This window comes from Chelonia mydas, chromosome 17 (assembly GCF_015237465.2).
Source record: "Chelonia mydas isolate rCheMyd1 chromosome 17, rCheMyd1.pri.v2, whole genome shotgun sequence".
Lineage (NCBI taxonomy): Eukaryota > Metazoa > Chordata > Testudines > Cheloniidae > Chelonia > Chelonia mydas.
This window is the reverse complement of record NC_051257.2, coordinates 25,047,212-25,066,556: the sequence shown is the minus strand read 5'-3', so window position 1 is coordinate 25,066,556 and position 19,345 is coordinate 25,047,212. Positions and strand designations below refer to the sequence as shown.

At 51.8% G+C, this 19,345-nt stretch overlaps 1 protein-coding gene across 2 annotated transcripts; it reads left to right on the top strand.

The window, feature by feature from the left end:
- The first annotated feature begins 8,796 nt into the window (after positions 1–8,796).
- BCL7B (BAF chromatin remodeling complex subunit BCL7B) lies at positions 8,797–18,061 on the top strand. Of its 2 annotated transcripts, none has more exons than XM_037880553.2 (6): positions 8,797–9,075; positions 12,313–12,388; positions 13,002–13,098; positions 14,837–15,007; positions 15,443–15,522; positions 16,200–18,061. In XM_037880553.2, the coding sequence occupies exons 1-6, from the start codon at positions 8,984–8,986 to the stop codon at positions 16,287–16,289; spliced, it is 606 nt and encodes a 201-aa protein (XP_037736481.1). In that variant the 5' UTR covers positions 8,797–8,983; the 3' UTR covers positions 16,290–18,061. The 2 variants fall into 2 exon arrangements, with proteins under 2 accessions (XP_037736481.1, XP_037736482.1); XM_037880554.2 differs by lacking the exon at positions 8,797–9,075 and adding an exon at positions 9,672–11,850.
- Positions 18,062–19,345: the final 1,284 nt, after the last annotated feature.

The following is a 19,345-nucleotide window of genomic DNA, read 5'->3' as shown; positions in this document are numbered from 1 at the left end:
TTTCTGCAGAACTGCTGCCTAGCCACTCGGTCCCTAGTCTGTAGCGGTGCATGGGATTCTTCTGTCCTACGTGCAGGACTCTGCACTTTGTCCTTGTTCAATCTCATCAGATTTCTTTTGGCCCAGTCCTCTAATTTGTCTAGGTCCCTCTGTATCGTATCCCTACCCTCCAGCATATCTACCTCTCCTCCCAGTTTAGTGTCATCTGCAAACTTGCTGAGGGTGCAATCCATGCCATCCTCCAGATCATTAATGAAGATATTGAACAAAACCAGCCCCAGGACCAACCCTTGAGGCACTCCACTTGATACCGGCTGTCAACTAGACATGGAGCCATTGATCACCACCCGTTGAGCTCGACAATCTAGCCAGCTTTCTATCCACCTTATAGTCCATTCATCCAGCCCATACTTTTTTAACTTGCTGGCAAGAATACTGTGGGACACCATATCAAAAGCTTTGCTAAAGTCAAGGAATAACATGTCCACCGCTTTCCCCTCATCCACAGAGCCAGTTATCTCGGCATAGAAGGCAATTAGATTAGTCAGGCATGACTTGCCCTTGGTGAATCCACGCTGACTGTTCCTGATCACTTTCCTCTCCTCTAAGTGCTTCAGAATTGATTCCTTGAGGACCAGCTCCATGATTTTTTACAGGGACTGAGGTGAGGCTGATTGGCCTGTTGTTCCCTGGATCCTCCTCCTTCTCTTTTTTAAAGATGGGCACTACATTAGCCTTTTTCCAGTCGTCCGGGACCTCCCCCGATCGCCATGAGTTTTCAAAGATAATGGCCAATGGCTCTGCAATCACATCCGCCAACTCCTTTAGCACTCCCAGATGCAGCGCATCCGGCCCCATGGACTTGTGCACGTCCAGCTTTTCTAAATAGTCCCAAACCACTGCTTTCTCCACAGAGGGCTGGTCACCTCCTCCCCAGGCTGTGCTGCCCAGTGCAGTGGTCTGGGAGCTGACCTTGTTCGTGAAGACAGAGGCAAAAAAAGCATTGAGTACATTAGCTTTTTCCACATCCTCTGTCACTAGGTTGCCTCCCACATTTAGTAAGGGGCCCACACTTTCCTTGACTTTCTTCTTGTTGCTAACATACCTGAAGAAACCCTTCGTGTTACTCTTGACATCTCTTGCTAGCTGCAACTTCCAAGTGTGATTTGGCCTTCCTGATTTCAGTCCTGCATGCCTGAGCAATATTTTTATACTCTTCCCTGGTCTTTTGTCCAATCTTCCACTTCTTGTAAGCTTCTTCTTTTTTGTGTTTAAGATCAGCAAGGATTTCACTGTGAAGCCAAGCTGGTCACCTGCCATATTTACTATCCTTTCTACACATCGGGATGGTTTGTCCCTGTAACCTCAATAAGGATTCTTTAAAATACAGCCAGATCTCCTGGACTCCTTTCCCCCTCATGTTATTCTCCCAGGGGATCCTGCCCATCAGTTCCCTGAGGGAGTCAAAGTCTGTTTTTTGAAGTCCAGGGTCCGTATTCTGCTGCTCTCCTTTCTTCCTTGTGTCAGGATCCTGAACTTGACCATCTCATGGTCACTGCCTCCCAGGTTTCCCTCCACTTTTGCTTTCCCAACTAATTCTTCCCAGTTTGTGAGCAGCAGGTCAAGAAGAGCTCTGCCCTTAGTTGGTTCCTCCAGCACTTGCACCAGGAAATTGTCCCCTACATTTTCCAGAAACTTCCTGGATTGTCTGTGCACCACTGTGTTGCTCTCCCAGCAGATATCAGGGTGACTGAAGTCTCCCATGAGAACCAGGGCCTGCGATCTAATAACTTCCGTTAGTTGCCAGAAGAAAGCCTGTCCACCTCATCCCCCTGGTCCGGTGGTCTATAGCAGACTCCCACCACGACATCACCCTTGTTGCTCACACTTCTAAACTTAATCCAGAGACTCTCAGGTTTTTCTGAAGTTTCATACCGGAGCTCTGAGCAGTCATACTGCTCTCTTACATACAATGCAACGCCCCTACCTTTTCTGCCGTGCCTGTCCTTCCTGAACAGTTTATATCCATCCATGACAGTACTCCAGTCATGTGAATTATCCCACCAAGTCTCTGTTATTCCAATCGCATCATAATTCCTTGACTGTGCCAGGACTTCCAGTTCTCCCTGCTTGTTTCTCAGGCTTCTTGTATTTGTGTATACCACTTAAGATAACTCGCTGATTGTCCCTCTTTCTCAGTATGAGGCAGGAGCCCTCCCCTCTCCCACTCTCCTGCTTGTGCTTCCTCCCGGTATCCCACGTTCCCATTTACCTCAGGGCTTTGGTCTCCTTCCCCTGGTGAACCTAGTTTAAAGCCCTCTTCACTAGGTTAGCCAGCCTGCTTCCGAAGATGCTCTTCATCTTGGCAACAGTGTATCCTTGTTGCCAAGAAGGCCAATGGCATTTTGGGTTGCATTAGTAGGGGCATTGCCAGCAGATTGAGGGATGTGATCATTCCCCTCTATTCGACATTGGTGAGGCCTCATCTGGAGTAGTGTCCAGTTTCGGGCCCCATGCTACAAGAAGAATGTGGAAAAACTGGAAAGAGTCCAGTGGACGGCAACAAAAATGATTAGGGGGCTGGAGCACATGACTTACGAGGAGAGGGAACTTGGATTGTTTAGTCTGCAGAAGAGAAGAATGAGGGAGAATTTGATAGCTGCTTTCAACTACCTGAAGGGAGTTCCAAATAGGATGGATCTAGACTGTTCTCAGTGGTACCAGATGAGAGAACAAGGAGTAATGGCCTCAAGTTGCAGTGGGGGAGGTTTAGGTTTGATGTTAGGAAAAACTTTTTCACTAGGAGGGTGGTGAAGCACTGGAATGGGTTACCTAGGGAGGTGGTGGAATCTCCTTCCTTAGATATTTTTAAGGTTAGGCTTGACAAAGCCCTGGCTGGGATGATTTAGTTGGGGATTGGTCCTGCTTTGAGCAGGGGGTTGGACTAGATCCATGCTCTGAATGGCATGCTGCTGTCCTACAGCACTGACATTTGCTTACATATCAGCATTGTAGTATAGCCCATGGCCATGTCAGCTTCTTTGAATGTCTTCTGGAAGATGGTATCTCTGCTGGCTGAATTATATGCCTCTTTATTGACCAAAGGACAAACTCCAGTACCAACCGGGGGACAAAAGTAGCAGATCCCTAGAAGCTACAATCACCTGCTTTGGATATTATTCTGAGGCTTTCATTTTGGGTATTTCGGACCAAAGGATTGAAGCAGCATTGTACAAAACCACTTGTTCATTTGAAAGCTGTTCATCAGGCTCATGCACCAGAAGAACATCCACAAAACATGTGGATGACTTAAGTTCCTGCTTCTGCTTACTAGCAACTTGGACAGCCGATGTGATGAAGTGGGACTGTTCTTAATGTTTCCTCTGAATACTGCAGGGGTGCCTCAGTTTCCCCATGCATTTCTTTAAGTCTCTCAGTGGTGGGATAAGGGGGTGTGATTGTTGCAAAGGGCCAGTGTACATAAATAGCCAAAACTCTGACTCCTGGCAACTGATGGTCTGGGCCCTTCCCCCCTGCAAGGTGATAGCTAAAGGGTTGGAGAACGAAGGAATCAGGTGACCTCCTGGCCCGGGAAAGGGACAAAGCCCAGAGGAGGAGGGGCTGGAGAGTGAGTCAGTTTGGGGCTGACTGTTTGGGGCGTGGAGTGAAGTGCAGACGTGGTTGTCTTGCTCACTGCCCCCCAAAATGGACCCGGCTGAGGGGTCCTGTTCTCTGTACCTACAAGCTCTGTTTTAGACCGTGTTCCTGTCCTCTAATAAACCTCTGTTTTACTGTCTGGCTAAGAGTCATGTCCAACTGCGAAGTTGGGGTGCAGGACCCTCTGGCTTCCCCAGGACCCTGCCTGGGCAGACTCGCTGTGGGAAGCACAAGGAGGGGCAGAGGATGCTGAATGCTCCGGGGTCAGACCTAGGAAGGTGGAAGCTGTGTGAGCTTTTTGCCCTGAAGACAGTCTACTCACAGAGAGGAGACTTCACCAGAGTCCTGACTGGCTTCGTAGGGAGCAGTTCCAGAACATTGCCTGGGGACTCCGTGACAGCCTCAGCTAATGTTTTGCTGCACAAAGCAATGTTAGACTTGCCTTGTCCATGCTATGTATGGAATGAAATTGTAGAACCATAGTGGTTTTTCTAATCTTCCCTGTAATTTGGAAAAGCTTACAGTTTCTACATCTGAGGGGAGTAGCGTTTATAGCTTTGTAGCAGCTTGGGCAGGAGAAAAACCTTGCCGCACAAGATCATAGTCTATATCTTCAATCAGCTGATAAAATGCAGTTGCATAAGGTGACTATTTTTGCAGTGTAACTAGATGATTTTGCTTTAAGATTCATTTTACTCAAGCAGCAAGAAAGGCATGTTGAGTGATAAATTGGATCCTTAGCAATCAAGACTTCCACAGCTAGTCTGCGCAACATGTCATCTCCTCTCTGAAGTGCTATGTCCCTTAGATTGGTTGCTCTCTCAAATGTTTCTATTTTATGAAGTTTCTTGTCTGTCTTGTTTTTCTCAAGTAAACAAGGTAACAGGACCAATCGCTGGAGGACATGATTGCTCTGGTGGCTGTAGAAGCAGGTGAATGTGTTGTTTGATCAGATTCACAGTCTTTTCTTTCTTGGATTCAGTACAACTCTGACGTGCCAAATTCAACTTGCTTATGTATTTCTGAGAGCAATCCCTGGGATAGGGTATTGGTGGCACATCATCTGAACTAGAAAACTCATCCAGTAGATACCTAATATAATTAATCTCTCCTGGCTTTTGCTGCCAGCATCCCAGAAATCTGTGCACCAGTGGGGCCTTTTTACAGTTTTGCATTCTTTTGATTTTCTTGACAAATAACACATTTTTCAAAGTTTGTGGAGAGTTTTTCGTTTTTATATAAGCTTTAAGGGGCTTGCCATCTGAGACTTTAACTTCCATTCTAGAAGTAAAGTTCTCAAAGAACTTGTTAGCATTCCCACTATCATGTTTTTTGTACAACTATACAGACTTGTGCTAGTTAGATATGTTAGTAACACTGTATATGTGATACTATATGTATCAAAATCGCCATTTTTGTTGCGTGAGCACTTTGATTGAAGCCCAGTATGAAGCTGTGTATTGTCATCTCTAACACTAATACTGACCTGTGCATAATTAAATTATGCATTAAAAAGGGTTTCTAGAATATTTCAAAAGCTAGTGCTGCATAGGCAATTACAGATCAAAACCTCCTGTCAGGCACACTAGATGCTGTTTTGTATGTACAAAAGCTTACAAATAGAGAAGCATTATATTAGGACAGCGTTTCTCAAACTGGGGTCCGCGAGGGTACTCCAGGAGGTCTGCTGGGCCTGCTGATCAACTCCTCTCCCTCCCTCCCAGCACCTCCTGCATGCTGTGGAACAGCTGTTCCCCAGTGTGGAGGAGGCGATGGGAGAGAGGGGGAGGAGCAGGGATGGAATCATGTCTGGGGCTGCTGGTCCCACTGATCAACTCCTCCCTCTTCCTCCCAGTGCCTCCTGCACACCGCGGAACAGCTGTTCAGTGGCATGCAGGAGATGCTGGGAGGGAGAGGGAGGGGATGGAAAGAGGTAGGGCAGGGGTGGAGTGGGGCTTTGGAAGAAGGTGTGGAGTGGGGACTGGGGTGAGCGGGGCAATAAGAGGCTGAAAATTTTTAAATCAAAATGGGGGTCCTCGGGTTGCTAAAGTTTGAGAACTGCTACATTAGGAATTAAAATACATTTATATCTACCCACTATGCTGTACAAACTATGGGCACGCAATCTACTGCTGCTGGTTCACTACCTACAGTGTGAGACTGATCTGGTCAGCAAATTTCAATTGAAAATATAGAAAACTGTTATATCGCTTGTGAGATACTTTGACAATTAAGAATAGAATACTGCAAAAGGTTGATATTTGCCATTTTGACACCTGCTAAACAAGCAATTTCTTTTCAGACATTATTAAGAATTGCCATATTTGGTCAGACCAATTGTTCATCTAGTTCAGTATCCTGTCTTTTGACAGTGGCCAGGGCCAGATGCTTCAGACAACTTGACAACTCCACATCATCATACCTCATCTAAACATACATAAAATAAGCTTTCAAATGATATATGATGTAGGTGTGTGTAGGGTGGGTACATTAAACTCCAAAAATATTTTTGTGTGATATGGCCAAGTCTTCTGTAGAAGCTATTTCTTTTTTTGGTTTGCTGCAATGCATTTACATGCTCTTTTCAGCTTCCACTCAATGATGGCAAATATTCAAAGCACATGTCAATGGTATTACCGCTAAGCCTCTGAGACACACTGGGAAAGCAGAGTAGAAAGTGCAAAAACGTTGAGATATCAATCTGAGGAAGTTTACAAAGCACTGGTTGCTATTTCAGAAGAAGCCAGAGATCCAAAAGCTAAAAGTGAAGCACAGTCATTGGCCTCTGAAATATCCAGCTTCAAGTTTCTAACATCTGTCATAATCTAGTATGATATTCTTGTAAGTGTAAGCAAAATAATGCAGAGTCCAATGATGCAGCTTGATTCAACACACAAGACTTTTTAGTGAAATACAGAGAAAATGGATTCAAAGAAGCACAGGTTACAGTAAGAGAGCTTGCACAGGCACTCGGTGTAGAACCAAAATGGCCATGTCGGAACGTGACATGAGTTTCAAGGAAAAAACGGCAAGCAGAATATGAAGGAGCAGATGAGCCCATAGAAGATCCAGAAAAGAAATTTGACGTTGAATTTTTTAATATTGATGAAAAGTTTAATACCTTACGAGTACACCATGAACAGTTTGGATTTTCAACTAAATTCAACGGAATAGGAAAACAAGAACAGCTAATGACAAAGTGCAAGAACCTAGAGAGCCTCCTGAAGCATGATGATAGTTGTGATTTAAATGGACTTGAACTGTATGAAGAATTGAGTACACTGTCATCAATGTTGCCACATGCAAAATCGGTGATGGACACTGTACAGTTTATTCATACCAGCAAACTTGTTGACACATATCCTAATGTGTACATTGCCACTCGTATTCTACTGACAATTCCTGTTACAGTAGTATCAGGAGAATGGAGTTTTTAATGAGCTTTAGTTTTGAGAAACTATCTTCATTCTACAAGTCAGGAATGCTTGACTGGTCTTTCTATTCTTGCAATCAAACAAGACATCATTTTGTCTTTGTCGTACGATGACATTATTACTGATTTTGCAGCCAAAAAAAGCCAGAAAGATTGCTTTTAATTAAAAACAAATCCTTGTTTCAATACCTCTTCATAGAAATTTCCAATAAAATGTTGACAAATTTAAAAAATTATATTATTTGCATCATTCTGTCAATAAATCAGAATTTCTTCTATAGTGCTACTTTTTCAGTGCATCAGCATTACAGTGAGCTTAATTAGTTTAAGCTGGTTTTAAGAAAGTGCATGTGGCAAGTTTTCCAATACTGTAAGCTTATGTTTGTGTTGCTAAGAGCAAGTTGGGCATAGGGGCACCAGTTTAATGATCCCGCCTAGGGCACCATAAATCCTAAGGATGGCCCTGCACAGGAATGTTAAAGGTTTTCATATTATGGTCACTATTTCCAAGCGGTCCTGTTATAGTTACCTCTTGGACCAGATCCTGTGCTCCACTCAGGACTAAAGCAAGAATTGCCTCTTTCCTTGGGGTTCCAGTACCAGCTGCTCCAAGAAGCAGTCATTTAAAGTATCGAGAAATTTTGTCTCTTCATTTCATCCTGAGGTGACATATACCCAGTCAATATGGGGATAATTGAAATCCCCCACTATTATTGAGTTCTTTGTTTTGATAGCCTCACTAATCTCCCTTAGCATTTAATCATCACTGTCACTGTCCTGGTCAGGTGGTCAATAATAGATCCCTACTGTTATATTCTTATTAGAGTATGGAATTACTATCCAGAGATTCTATGGAACATGTGGATTCATTTAAGATTTTTACTTCATTTGATTCTACATTTTCTTTCACATATAGTGCCACTCCCCTCCTCCCTGTTCTGTCCTTCCAGTATATTTTGTACCAGGGAATGATTGTGTCCTACTGATTGTCCTCACTCCACCAGGTTTCTGTGATGCCTAGTAGATCAATATCCTCCTCCTTTAACAGGAGGCCCTCTAGCTATTGGTGTATTCCTAGGTGTGTGACAGCTGTTGTCCCCAGACACCACAGGGTCAAAGTGCCCTGGGTGTTGCCCTGAGCTGACATGTTGAAACGCTGCTCCAAAGGGGGCCTTTTGCTGTGGCTGCCCTGCTCACCGACTCGGGGAAGGAGGCAAGTTGTTGGAAATGGGTCGCTCTGAGCCGCCCACGGCTGATGCTTGCTGGGCTATGCCCCAGTCGGAGTGGGGTGCCCTGCCGTACGCTGGGCTGGAGGCTGCGGGGCTGTCGAGTGTCTGCCGGGGTGCTAAGAGACGCGCAGGGCCTGCCCTGCCCGGGAAGGGCTGGCTGCCGCACAGGACTCTGTGCCCCCCGGGGGGGGGGGGGGGCTGGGTAGGCGGCAGCCCCTGGCCTGGCCTGTCGGGGGAGCAGGGCACCAGTCTGGGTCACCTCCAGCAGCCACCTCCAGCTCTGGGGCAGAGCTCTATGGGGTGATGCCCTCTGACCTTTCGACCCTCAGCAGTATCGCCACCCTGGGTCCGCCGTGGAGAAGGGGGCACGTCGCAGCCCCCGAGGAGCCGATTTCCTCAGCGGGAATTCTCCCTCAGGCGAAACGGTGGCAACGGGACGGTTTTCGCGCCTCCTCCCTACACGCGTCAGACCAAAGAGGGCGGAGCCGCGCATGCGTGGTGGGCGACGCAGTGCTCTTCCCTCACCCCCCCTTCCCCCAGGCAGAGGGGGCGCGCTGACGCATTACGCGCGGGGTGTGGGTAGGTAGGGTCGCGCGCATGCGCGGGGGGCGGGTCGTGGTGGTGGTGGTGCTGCGGAGCTGGGGTTGCCGGGTCTGTGGACGCCATGTCAGGCCGCTCGGTGCGAGCTGAAACCCGCAGCCGCGCCAAAGATGACATCAAAAAAGTGATGGCGGCCATCGAGCGCGTCCGCAAATGGTGAGAGGCGGGGCCTGGGGGCGGGGCCTTGCAGTGTGGAGCCAATCACCGTGCCTCATTGGCTTCGGTGGTGGGACTCCCGTGGAGAATAGCCAATCAAAGTTTCTCGGTAGCCAGCGGGCGGGGCCAGCGGGCGGAACATCCAATTACCTCTCCTTACGGTTTGAAAGGGCGGGGACACGAAGAGCAACCCGATTGGCAGGGGCTACGCCCTATCACAATTCCCCCCCCAGGCGTGCGGCCTCTGAAGAGCTTTTAGATGGACATGCTCTGAGGTCAATCAGGGCCCGCGGGTTGAGGAGGTGGGTTCTTCTGTTACTATGGGGCCCGGGGCCCGCCCACCCTGAGCCAAAGTGTCCCGCGTTACGCAGGATCGTTGGCCCTGCCCTGGGGCGAGTTCCGCTTGAGCCCGGGGCCGGGGCCGTGTACCCCGCCAGCCCGGGGCGCGGAGGCCCGGAGGCGCAGGCCGGGCTCTGCCCGAAGCGGGGCCTGCCGCTGACTCCGTACCCGGCAGCCCCGCCCCTCCCCGTGCCTCAGTTTCCTCGCTAGCGTAACGGTGCTCGCCGGCGGGTGCGTGATGCGGCGCCCTCCCCGCCCGTCTCGTGGGCATCGCCGCCTGTGGCGGCCGGGACCGGTGCCTGGGCGTGGGGTCGGGGCTGGCACGGGCACGTGACGGGCAGGCGGGACCGGACCCAGGGTGGCTGCTGCCCTGGGCCCGACGCCCTGCTCTGGACCCCGCGCAGTGCGCGAGACCGGCAGTGAGAGCTTTGACCCCCCTTGGTCCGGCTGCCCGGAACCGTCAGGGCCTGCCCAGCTGCGGGAGTCGCGCTGGTGAACCCTAAATCGGTTGAAGAACTAGTTCATTCTGCTTCTGCTGCTGGCCAAAGTGCTGGGCGATGGAAGGGGCTGCAGCCGTTTTCAGGAACGGCAGTCCCAGAACAGCTGTGCAGACACAGTAACAACCTCTCCCCAGCAGGCTGGGATGGGGTAGCGTAGAGGTCACCCTTCTCCTGTCCTTACAGCAGCTAAGACTCTGGGGGAGAATAGCAGAGGTTATTACACAAGGTGGAGCTCCTGAGTAGGGATTAGAACTGGGCAAATAACTGTCTCGTCAGTTCACTGGCAATTCCAAATGTCAGAAATGAAACATTTTCTTCCAATTTTAGGTATTTTAAACTGTTTTTAAAAAAGTATGTGGAAAAGAAGAGTCACAGAATCTAATTAGAGTCACCTCCCTTATACCCGATAGCCCAGTGATTAGGGCATTCAGCTGGGATGCAAGAGACATGGGTTCAAGTCCCTGCTTCAAATTACGGGTTTCCCCTGAGTGTCCTGCATCCCTAACCACCAGGCTATGGGATGTTCTGGGGTGGGTATCTGTCAGTCTCTCTTGTTGAAGCTGTTCCACTGTGGCTAAATAGAGTCATTGGAGCAGAGGCTGGAAGATGGGTGTGCCCTTAGGGCAGTGCCACCAGGCTAGAGCGCTACTCTCCCCTATGCTTGTTCTGGCACAATGACTATTTGGGTATTTTATAAAAAGTGAAACTGCTTCTGCAGGAGAGCCTCTCACCCCCTCCCCCAGTACCTAATGGCCTGAGGACAGTCCCCTGAGATGGGGGAGGCCCTAGTTCAGGTCCTTGCTTTGGAGCCTATGGTAAGGATTAAAACATAGGTCTCCCATATCCCAGGTGAGTGCCCTAACCACTGGGCTACTGGGTGTAATAAGAGGGGGCATCACCTCCTTCATTTTGGGAATGGTACTCAAGGCCCCATCCCAAACTGCCTCCCACCCTCTGCAAAGTGCTGAAAGTCCCATCCACACCTGCCAAAACCTCCAGCTTCCTCCACCTTGACAACTTTTGGAAGCAGTTATTGTCAACACACAAATCTGCAGCATATTGAAAATGGAGGAATACACTGAATTTAATATCCAAATAAATAGCACAGGTTACTGCATTATTATTTCAGTAGGACCCACAATGTGTTAAGTGGTGGTCTAATACAAAAGACCACCTCTTGCCCCAAACAGCTTACGATATTGATTGTTGAACTCTTGCAATGGTGTCAGAGAGAAAAGTCATGATAACTTTCAGATAGATGGAGGAGGCTACCCCTCATCAAAGATGGGAGGAGGAATAGCTCAGTAGTTTGAGCATTGGTCTGCTAAACCCAGGGTTGTGAGTTCAATCTTTGAGGGGGCCATTTAGGGATCTGGGGCAAAAATTGGGGATCGGTCCCCCTTTGAGCAGGGGGTTGGACTAGATGACCTCCTGAGGTCCCTTCCAACCCTGATATTCTATGATTCCCCTGAGCCAATAGCTCAGCAGGCTGATAGATGAGTCACATCAGTTTTATAGCCAATGGTTTAATGTGGCCAGCATCACATCCAGGTGCCTCTGACTGCCCTAACCCACTGGATCAGGCATCTATTTTGCAGTTGGCTGAACTGAAGGTAGCCTTTCAGTGTGAGATCAAGCAAAACTTAAACCAGTGGCTGCAGTTAAAGCCCAGGGAAGTGGAAGGCCAGGGTGGCCAAGTTTTCATGGTTTTCTTTGCAATCCCAAGGGCCCACGGACCACTGTAAATCAACTCCTGCTCCGAGTAGATCCTCGGTAGAATGTCTAACTCTCCCGTCCCCAGTCAACCACTAATTTCCTACCCTTGTTTCAGCAAGGAGGGATTGGGATAGGCTTCTAATTTCCCTCACTGCAAACCAGTTCTGCAGGCAGAGTGCAGATTTTGACACCACTGCATGTTGGCCCTGGTGATGTTAAGGTGAGAGGCACCAGTATAAAAACTGGGAAAGGGAGAGCGCCATGCTGAGCATCTGAGTGAGCAGAGACACCCGCCCCCCCCCCCCCTTTTCCAGCCAAGTCAGTCCGCTAGGAAAGCCCTGCTCTAGAGATAATGGGGAAGAGGCCCATTCTAGGGGAGACAATGTTCCCATAACCCCTGATTCCAGAGGAGTGTTTGTATTCCTAGCCCTAGAGGGCGCTGGAGTTCACACCTTTGCTGCTGCTGCTGCTGGTTTTCTGGAGAGTTTTGTGGTGAGATTGTGTCCGTTTCACTCTGCTTCTCTCCTGCCTAGGCAAGTGTATGCAGAAGTAGCAGCACAGGCATGATCCTGAGCTGAATTTAATGGCTGTGTCCTGAGTAATTACCAGGACTTCCGTGGTTGTGTGGTTGGGAGAGATGACTGGCTTTGTTGGTTGTAACCTGTCTCCTGCTCGGTGGTAGGGAGAAGAAGTGGGTGACGGTGGGAGACACATCCCTTCGGATATTCAAGTGGGTGCCTGTAGCAGACAGTAAAGAGGTAAGTGCTGGGTCTGCTGTAAGAAAGGCTCTTAAGGATTGCATGCACCGGCTGGAGAGGAGGAGGCCACACCTCACTGCTGAGGGGGACGGACTCTAGTTCTGCCCTTCAGAATGTCATCCCAGCTCCCACCAGGAAGGTCTGGTCTTCGGGGTCTCCTCTGCATGGCGCAGACAAACCCGTGGGGCTCTCAGAAAAACAAAAAAAGGGCATCGTTTCCTGTGGCTCCCCTCGCTAGTCAGAGAACAGTGAACAAATTGACGCTTTTTGCGGGGGGTCTCTGGGACAGGGGAGCTCTGGGGCCGATGGGTCTGTGGCCAGTTTGCTCATTGGGAAATCCCCAGAGAGGATCTGGAAGGCCAAACCTTCCTTTTGCAATGGACTTCAGGCTCGGGGGTTGGCCCAGCAATCCACACAGCATCTGTAATGTGATGTAGCCACATTCGCTGCACTTGTGGCCTGGGCAGGTACAGTGGACACAGGCGAATGCGCCTCTGGCTCTGTGCTGTTGCTGCTGCCTGAGGAGGGCAGTGCTCCTCAAAGGCCTGCTGCCTCTCTCCCCTCTGCTTGCTGAGTGTGACTCTGTTAATCCCATGTTCTCTCTCCCTTCAAGAAAGAGAAGTCCAAAACAAGTAGCAGCACTGCCCGAGAACCCAATGGCTTCCCAGCTGACTCATCTGCCAACTCCTCCCTCCTCCTGGAGTTCCAGGGTAAGTCTGCCTACCCCCAGAACACAGGCTGGCAGGGGGAGGGCACTGCTGCCGTTCATATCAAGAGGACTTTGTAAATATTGAGGTGTCATTAGTACAGTATCTATATCTTGCACATCCCCCCCAGGAGCAATGCAGATTTCCACAAGGGATGTTGTTCTGACACATAAGTATGGCCATATTGGGTCAGACCAATGGTTCATCTAGTGTAGTATCCTGTCTTCCGACAGTGGCCAATGCTGGGTGCCCCAGAGGGAATGAACAGAACAAGCAATTATTGAGTGATCCATCCCATCATCCACTCCCAGCTTCTGGCAGTCGGAAGCTAGGGAAACCCAGAGCATGGGCTTGCATACCTGCCTATCCTGCTCCAACTCCCTTCTCTCCAGTGACTGCTGTGGGGAGAGGCTGTTAGCAGCCTGCAGCCAGGACACCCTGCCCTACACCATTCCCTGTAGCTACTGGCACAGGGATCTCCTGCACTGTCATGATGAAGCGTTTCTGGGTATGTCCCGCTTTAGGACAGTGGCTCGCAAACATTTTACTGAAACGCCCCGCCAGCTGCACATTTTGTCTTTTTTAGGGATCCGCCCAGGGTCCAAATTCATGGGCGGGGGTGTGTGTGTAAAATCACAGGTCAGCCTCCTCCTCCTCCGCTACTTTCTCCGTCCTCACGCCACCAAGGGGGCACTGACCCCCCACAGCTGGAGGTGTGGCCAGGCCAAACATGAGCAAGTGGTGCTGTGACCCCATGAGGCAGGTTGCAATACCCAGAGCATGGAGCTGTGCCCAGCCCCATAGGACATGAGCCATCGCTGCAGGGTGAGTGTGGGGCAGGCTTCCTGTCAACCCCTGCCCCTTCAGGGCCTCCCCTTGGAAAAGCAGCTGTAAGAATCCTAGGAGCAGGGGATAGTCCTGGGGCTTCCAGGTAGCCTTTGTTTGCGTCTCACAGCAGGGGTTGCAGGCAGGAAGGGGGACCGTACCTAGAGGCATGTGTCCTTCAGTTCATCTGGGTGGAGACCAGTGAATCATAGAATCATAGAATATCAGGGTTGGAAGGGACCTCAGGAGGGCATCTAGTCCAACCCCCTGGTCAGAGCAGGACCAACCCCAGCTAAATCATCCCCGCCAGGGCTTTGTCAAGCCTGACCTTGGAGGGAGCACCATTACTTTCCCCCGGAGTCTGTGGTGGGTCCAGGATGGATTTTAATATTAAGGCCAGTCTTGCTCCTTGGCCCATTCCATTCAGCCATAAGGGCTTTAGGAGCACTGGAGGTCTCAGCCCCAGGGACTAGGAGCACTCTGTGATGAAGGGATTCGGGGAGGGGATGTGCACGTCACAGTGAAGTCAGACCAGGGGACAGGAACCAGTACAGCCTGGGAAACTCTACTGAACGTCTTTGTGTCCCATTCCCAAGTCAGGTGCTCTTTGCTCAGCAAACACCCCAGGAACCCCTCCTCTGCCTGCTCTCTCTTCCCATGCTCAGGCGTCTCCTTCTCTCGAAGGAGCGGTATCCTGGGGATTGACCATATGACTAACCCTGGAAATCCAGGGCAGCCTAGCATACACGGCCTGGGAACCCCATAGGGAGAGGCGGGTGCAGAGCTCTCCTGCTGGCATGACTCCTCCCTGCTCCCTTGGGCCATTCTCTGTGGGTGCCATCTTTCAGTGCTGCCCCCTGCTGTGCTGCTGCAGCTGTGGACCAGGCACCCCCCTAACCTGCTGATGGTTTTTCAGATGAGACCAGTAACCAGAGCTCCTTGTCGGACGTTTACCAGCTCAAGGTCGACAGCAGCCCGAACTCGAGCCCCAGCCCCCAGCAGAGCGAGTCAATGAGTCCGGCACATACGTCCGACTTCCGCACGGACGACTCACAGCCACCTACACTGGGGCAGGAGACCCTGGAAGGTATGATGTGGCCAGCTGCACTGGGAGAGGAGATGCTGGAGGGGGCGGGCCCTAAGGAAGGCGCAGTTCAGCCAGCCATTCTGGGCCTGGTGAGCCCTGGGAAAGGCACAGTACAGCTGCCCACGATGGTCCTTGCCCTGGCAGGGCATTTCCTGTCTTGTTCCTGTGCAAGAAGCATGGCTGGGCAGGCTGTTTTCATTCATGTTTGCAGCAGCACTGCTGTGTTAATGCTGCTGCGTGTCCAACATGGTGTTGGCCTTTCCTAGGCCTCCCTATGGACCTGAATGCCCTCTAGGCATCGTGCTCCCCTCTGAGTCCTGGGAGTATGTTGTGCCTGCAGGCAAGGGGGCACTTGGTGAGGCCAGGCAGAGCTCTTGCTGCTAACACTGGGCTCACAGGGCCAACGCATCCGTAATCCTCCCCTTTCCCTTCCAGAGCCCTGCCTCCCTTCCTCGGAAGTTGCAGATGAGCCTCCCACTCTCACAAAGGAGGAGCCTGTCCCTCTCGAGACTCAGGTAAGGAGAAGGGGAACTAAAGCCTTCCCTACATATGTACAGGTCCAAACTACACCCTTCATCCCTCTGGTGTGTTGACTCTGAAACCTAACAGTGGCACATGATGTGTCTGCATTATGAACTGTTTCACTGCTGCCCTTTTGAGCAGAAGCATCCAGCTAATATACTTTCCCCACAGTCTTGGGCTGCCCTCTGCCCAGCTTCCCTAACCGTTTCTGTGCTGCAGTTCTGAGCTGTGAGTGCCAAAATCGATACTGCCTGGAGAACTGAAAATGTGGGGACAGCCTGAAAGAATCACAGTAAATAACCCAGGCCACTACCCTGAGCCTGCTGTTCTCGTCAGGTGCAGTTAATTAAAATGCTTCCCTGTGTCAGGTCATTGGAGCTGCCCCAACCAGAGGCCTGGCTGCAGAAGTGCGAGCATTTGCCGTGGAGTGCCCTGGGCCTTGAGTCTAGGCAGGGCACTGCTGGGAGCAAGCCCGTGCTGTTGGTGCCGCTAGTGGCCCACGTAGGATGCTATGGGCCACTGAGCCTCATCATCGGACCGTAGCCTCTGCCCCTCCCTTCAGTGCTGTTGGCTCCCTGGGAGCAGAGCCCCAGGGCAGTGGCTGAGCTGTGCGCAGAGCTGGGAGCTGCATCCCGCATCGCTCGTGACCTCTGCTCTCCTGCTGTTCCAGGACACTGAAGAGGAGGATTCTGGGGCGCCGCCTCTGAAGAGATTTTGTGCAGATCAGAACTCTGTGTGCCACACGGCCTCGGAGAGCTAGGGACAGGCCCCTCCTGCCTGCCCCCGCCGCAGAGCCCTCCTGCTCTACCCCGGGACAGGCCTCTCCCACCAGCCCCCCGCAGAACCAGCTCGCCATCCCCAGGGACGGGCTCCTCCCTCCAGCCCCCCGCAGAGCCGGCCTGCCCTCCCCAGGGATGGGCCCCTTCCACCAGCCCTCCTCCCTTCCCCAAGCCAGCCTGCCCTCCCCAGGACGGGCTCCTCCTGCCAGACCCCCTCCCTCCCCTGAGCCAGCCTGCCCACCCCAGGGACAGGCCCCTCCTGCCAACCCGTGCAGAGCCGGCCTGCCCTCCCCAGGGATGGGCCCCTTCCACCAGCCCTCCTCCCTTCCCAAGCCATCCTACCCTCCCCAGGACGGGCCCCTCCTGCCAGACCCCCTCCCTCCCCTGAGCCAGCCTGCCCACCCCAGGTGCAGGCCCCTCCTGCCAACCCGCGCAGAGCCGGCCTGCCCTCCCCAGGGACGGGCTCCTCCCTCCAGCCCCCTGCAGAGCCCGCCTGCCTTCCCCAGGGACGGGCTCCTCCCACCAGCCCCTTGCAGAGGAACTAGTCTGTAGTCTGTCCTTCCCTCAGGGACAGGCCAGGGCACCTCGCACCATCAGTACTTGCAAACTTGCCTCTATTTATTGGCTCCCTTTTCTTGCTGATCTGTGCTGGTGTGGCAGGGGTGGGACTGGTCATGCAGCCTGCTTGTGTGAGGGGCTGAGTCCTCTGGGTCTCCTGCTCTGCCTGGGCCCTGGGCGAGAACTGCAGCCTGACAGATGTTGTTCCCCTGCAGGACGATGGTATTTAGGGTCCCGTGCCCCCAGTTGCCAGGAATGAAAGAGCCGTTCCTGCTGCACTAAGTAGTTTCTCTTCCCCAGAGAATTGTTTCCATGTCCTGGAGCTTCCCCCAGTAAACAAGCCTCATTGATGAGCCGGGTTAGGTGAGCATTTGGGGCATGGGACCGCCTAGCACTGGAACTTTGACAAAGGACTTCGCCCTGCAGGGCAGGGATCCTGAGCTGGGACAGTGTGCAATAGCTGTTGGTTTAAGCCATTTGTGCTGGAGGAGACAGGTGCACCCGTGCTATGGAGGGTAGGCAGATGAGTGAGTCAGGGCACAGCCGCCATCCCCAGGCATGTGCTATGGGGCCTCTGGATGTCTTGCCACTCTCCCCCGGCCCTGCAGGGTGGCAGTATTCAAGGGTGCAGGCTGTAGGCACAGAGCTCTTAGTATTGGAGGGATGTTGCCACCAGGTCCCTGGCTGGCTCTGCGCCTGGCATCGACCCGCGGTTCCTTATGTGAGTGCCCATGGGAGAGGCTGAGGCAGCATAGGTTTTCTTCAGCTTGAGGGTGGGAAGGTCCTGCTGTGAGGCCCACTCCAAGTCTACCTCAGGGACCGGGAAGGACACAGCAGGGTCTAGGGTCTCTCCCAGAAAACCCAGGGGCCTTGGTTCTCACTCTCCCAGCACTGTCAGGGTGGCGTCATTTCCCAGTGTACCCTTACACTGCCTGCCCTTGATGCCTGATCTGCACACTCTGGCACCTCTCTCACTGGCTCCCAGTCAGAGCTGCTCCCCAGGCTTGTTTACCAAGGAACTCCCATCCCTCCTCTCCAACACCATGGACCTGTTTCCTCTTCGTTGCGATCTGCATGTCAAATTGAGTCTGTGATTGAGCCTCTGTTGAAGCCGAAGGCGCCGGCTGTGTGTGGAAGTGGAGAGATATTTTAGCACTGAATAGAATATTTTTAAAATTAAACTATTTGAAATACAGTGTGTGAATTTCTCTGCAGCAGCCTGGAGAGGGCTGGATCCCCACCATCCTCTCCATGGACCTCTGTGAGTGCAGAAGCGACAGGACACGGGGACAGCATCTTGCCTGGGAAGGGGTGTCAGGGGCTGCTTTGTTCACGTCTTCAATTGGATGCAGCTGCGTATTCTACATAGTGTGTGCGCCCTGCGTGCTGGCGCTGGAGGATTTTCCCAGCAGTACCCCTAGAGGGGCGGGGCTCGTGCTGTGTGGCCATAGCCCCTCCCCTGACTATATGAGACAGTACCGCCTTAACCCCCTGACATCCCCCCCCCCCCCCCCCCCCCCCCCGTGTTCCTTCTTACCACCCATGGCTGGAGTTGCAGCACGCTGTGCATTTTACCTCAGACTCCTCTGTTTAGTGATGTTTTGGGTTGTATGTGTTTCATTAGGACTGTAGTACAGTGTGTGTTAAGTTACTGTCAGCTGTAGGTTGTGTTTTTCTGGTGATGCCCCCATCAGCATTTAAACATTGTCCATCGGGAAGGTGGCATCCCCACTAATAATCCCCACACACAGTGCTTCTTGTGTCCAGGCACAGCCCACATCAAGGTGCGCTGTTCCATTTGCACACCGTTTGCTACGCAGACTCAGGTGGCAAGGGATCTTTGTCTGAAGCAGCACCTGCTCCAACAGGCAGGAAGATTTACACCTCCTCTTCCTTGCAGATTCAGATTGCTAACCAGCAGCCACTGCTGCCCAAGAACGACTTTGCTACCTGGACAGCTATGTCTAAAATTGCAGACCAGCTGCCCGAGGCCTTGAGGGAGGAATTTCAGGCATTGGTCACCGAAGGCTGCTTGGTGGCTAAGGCTTCTGTGCAGTCCACACTGGACATCACAATAATTCAGCCAGAGTGAAGGCACCTGCAGTGCCCATGAGGAGGTGTTCCTGGCTGCAGAATTCTGGCATTGCTCCTGCTGTCCAGCAGGCCACTGGGGATTTGCCCTTTGATGGGCAGGAGCTGTTCTCGGATAAGATGGATGAGACTGCACTCCTACAAGGATTCTAGGCTGCCCTAAGGCCCTTGGGGCTGTACACGCTGGTGGTGCAGAGGCCATTACAGCATTCAATGGCAACAACAGCAGTATTGTCTGCAGCATGTTTGGGCAGCTTTTCACTCCCCCAAGGCAGGACAACCCCGGAAAAGGGCCTCAGCCCCATAGGAGGAAGCAGTTTGGTTCAGGATTCAGCCAGTTCACATGCCATCCCCAGGCACCTCCCAAGCACCCATTTTGACTCCTTGG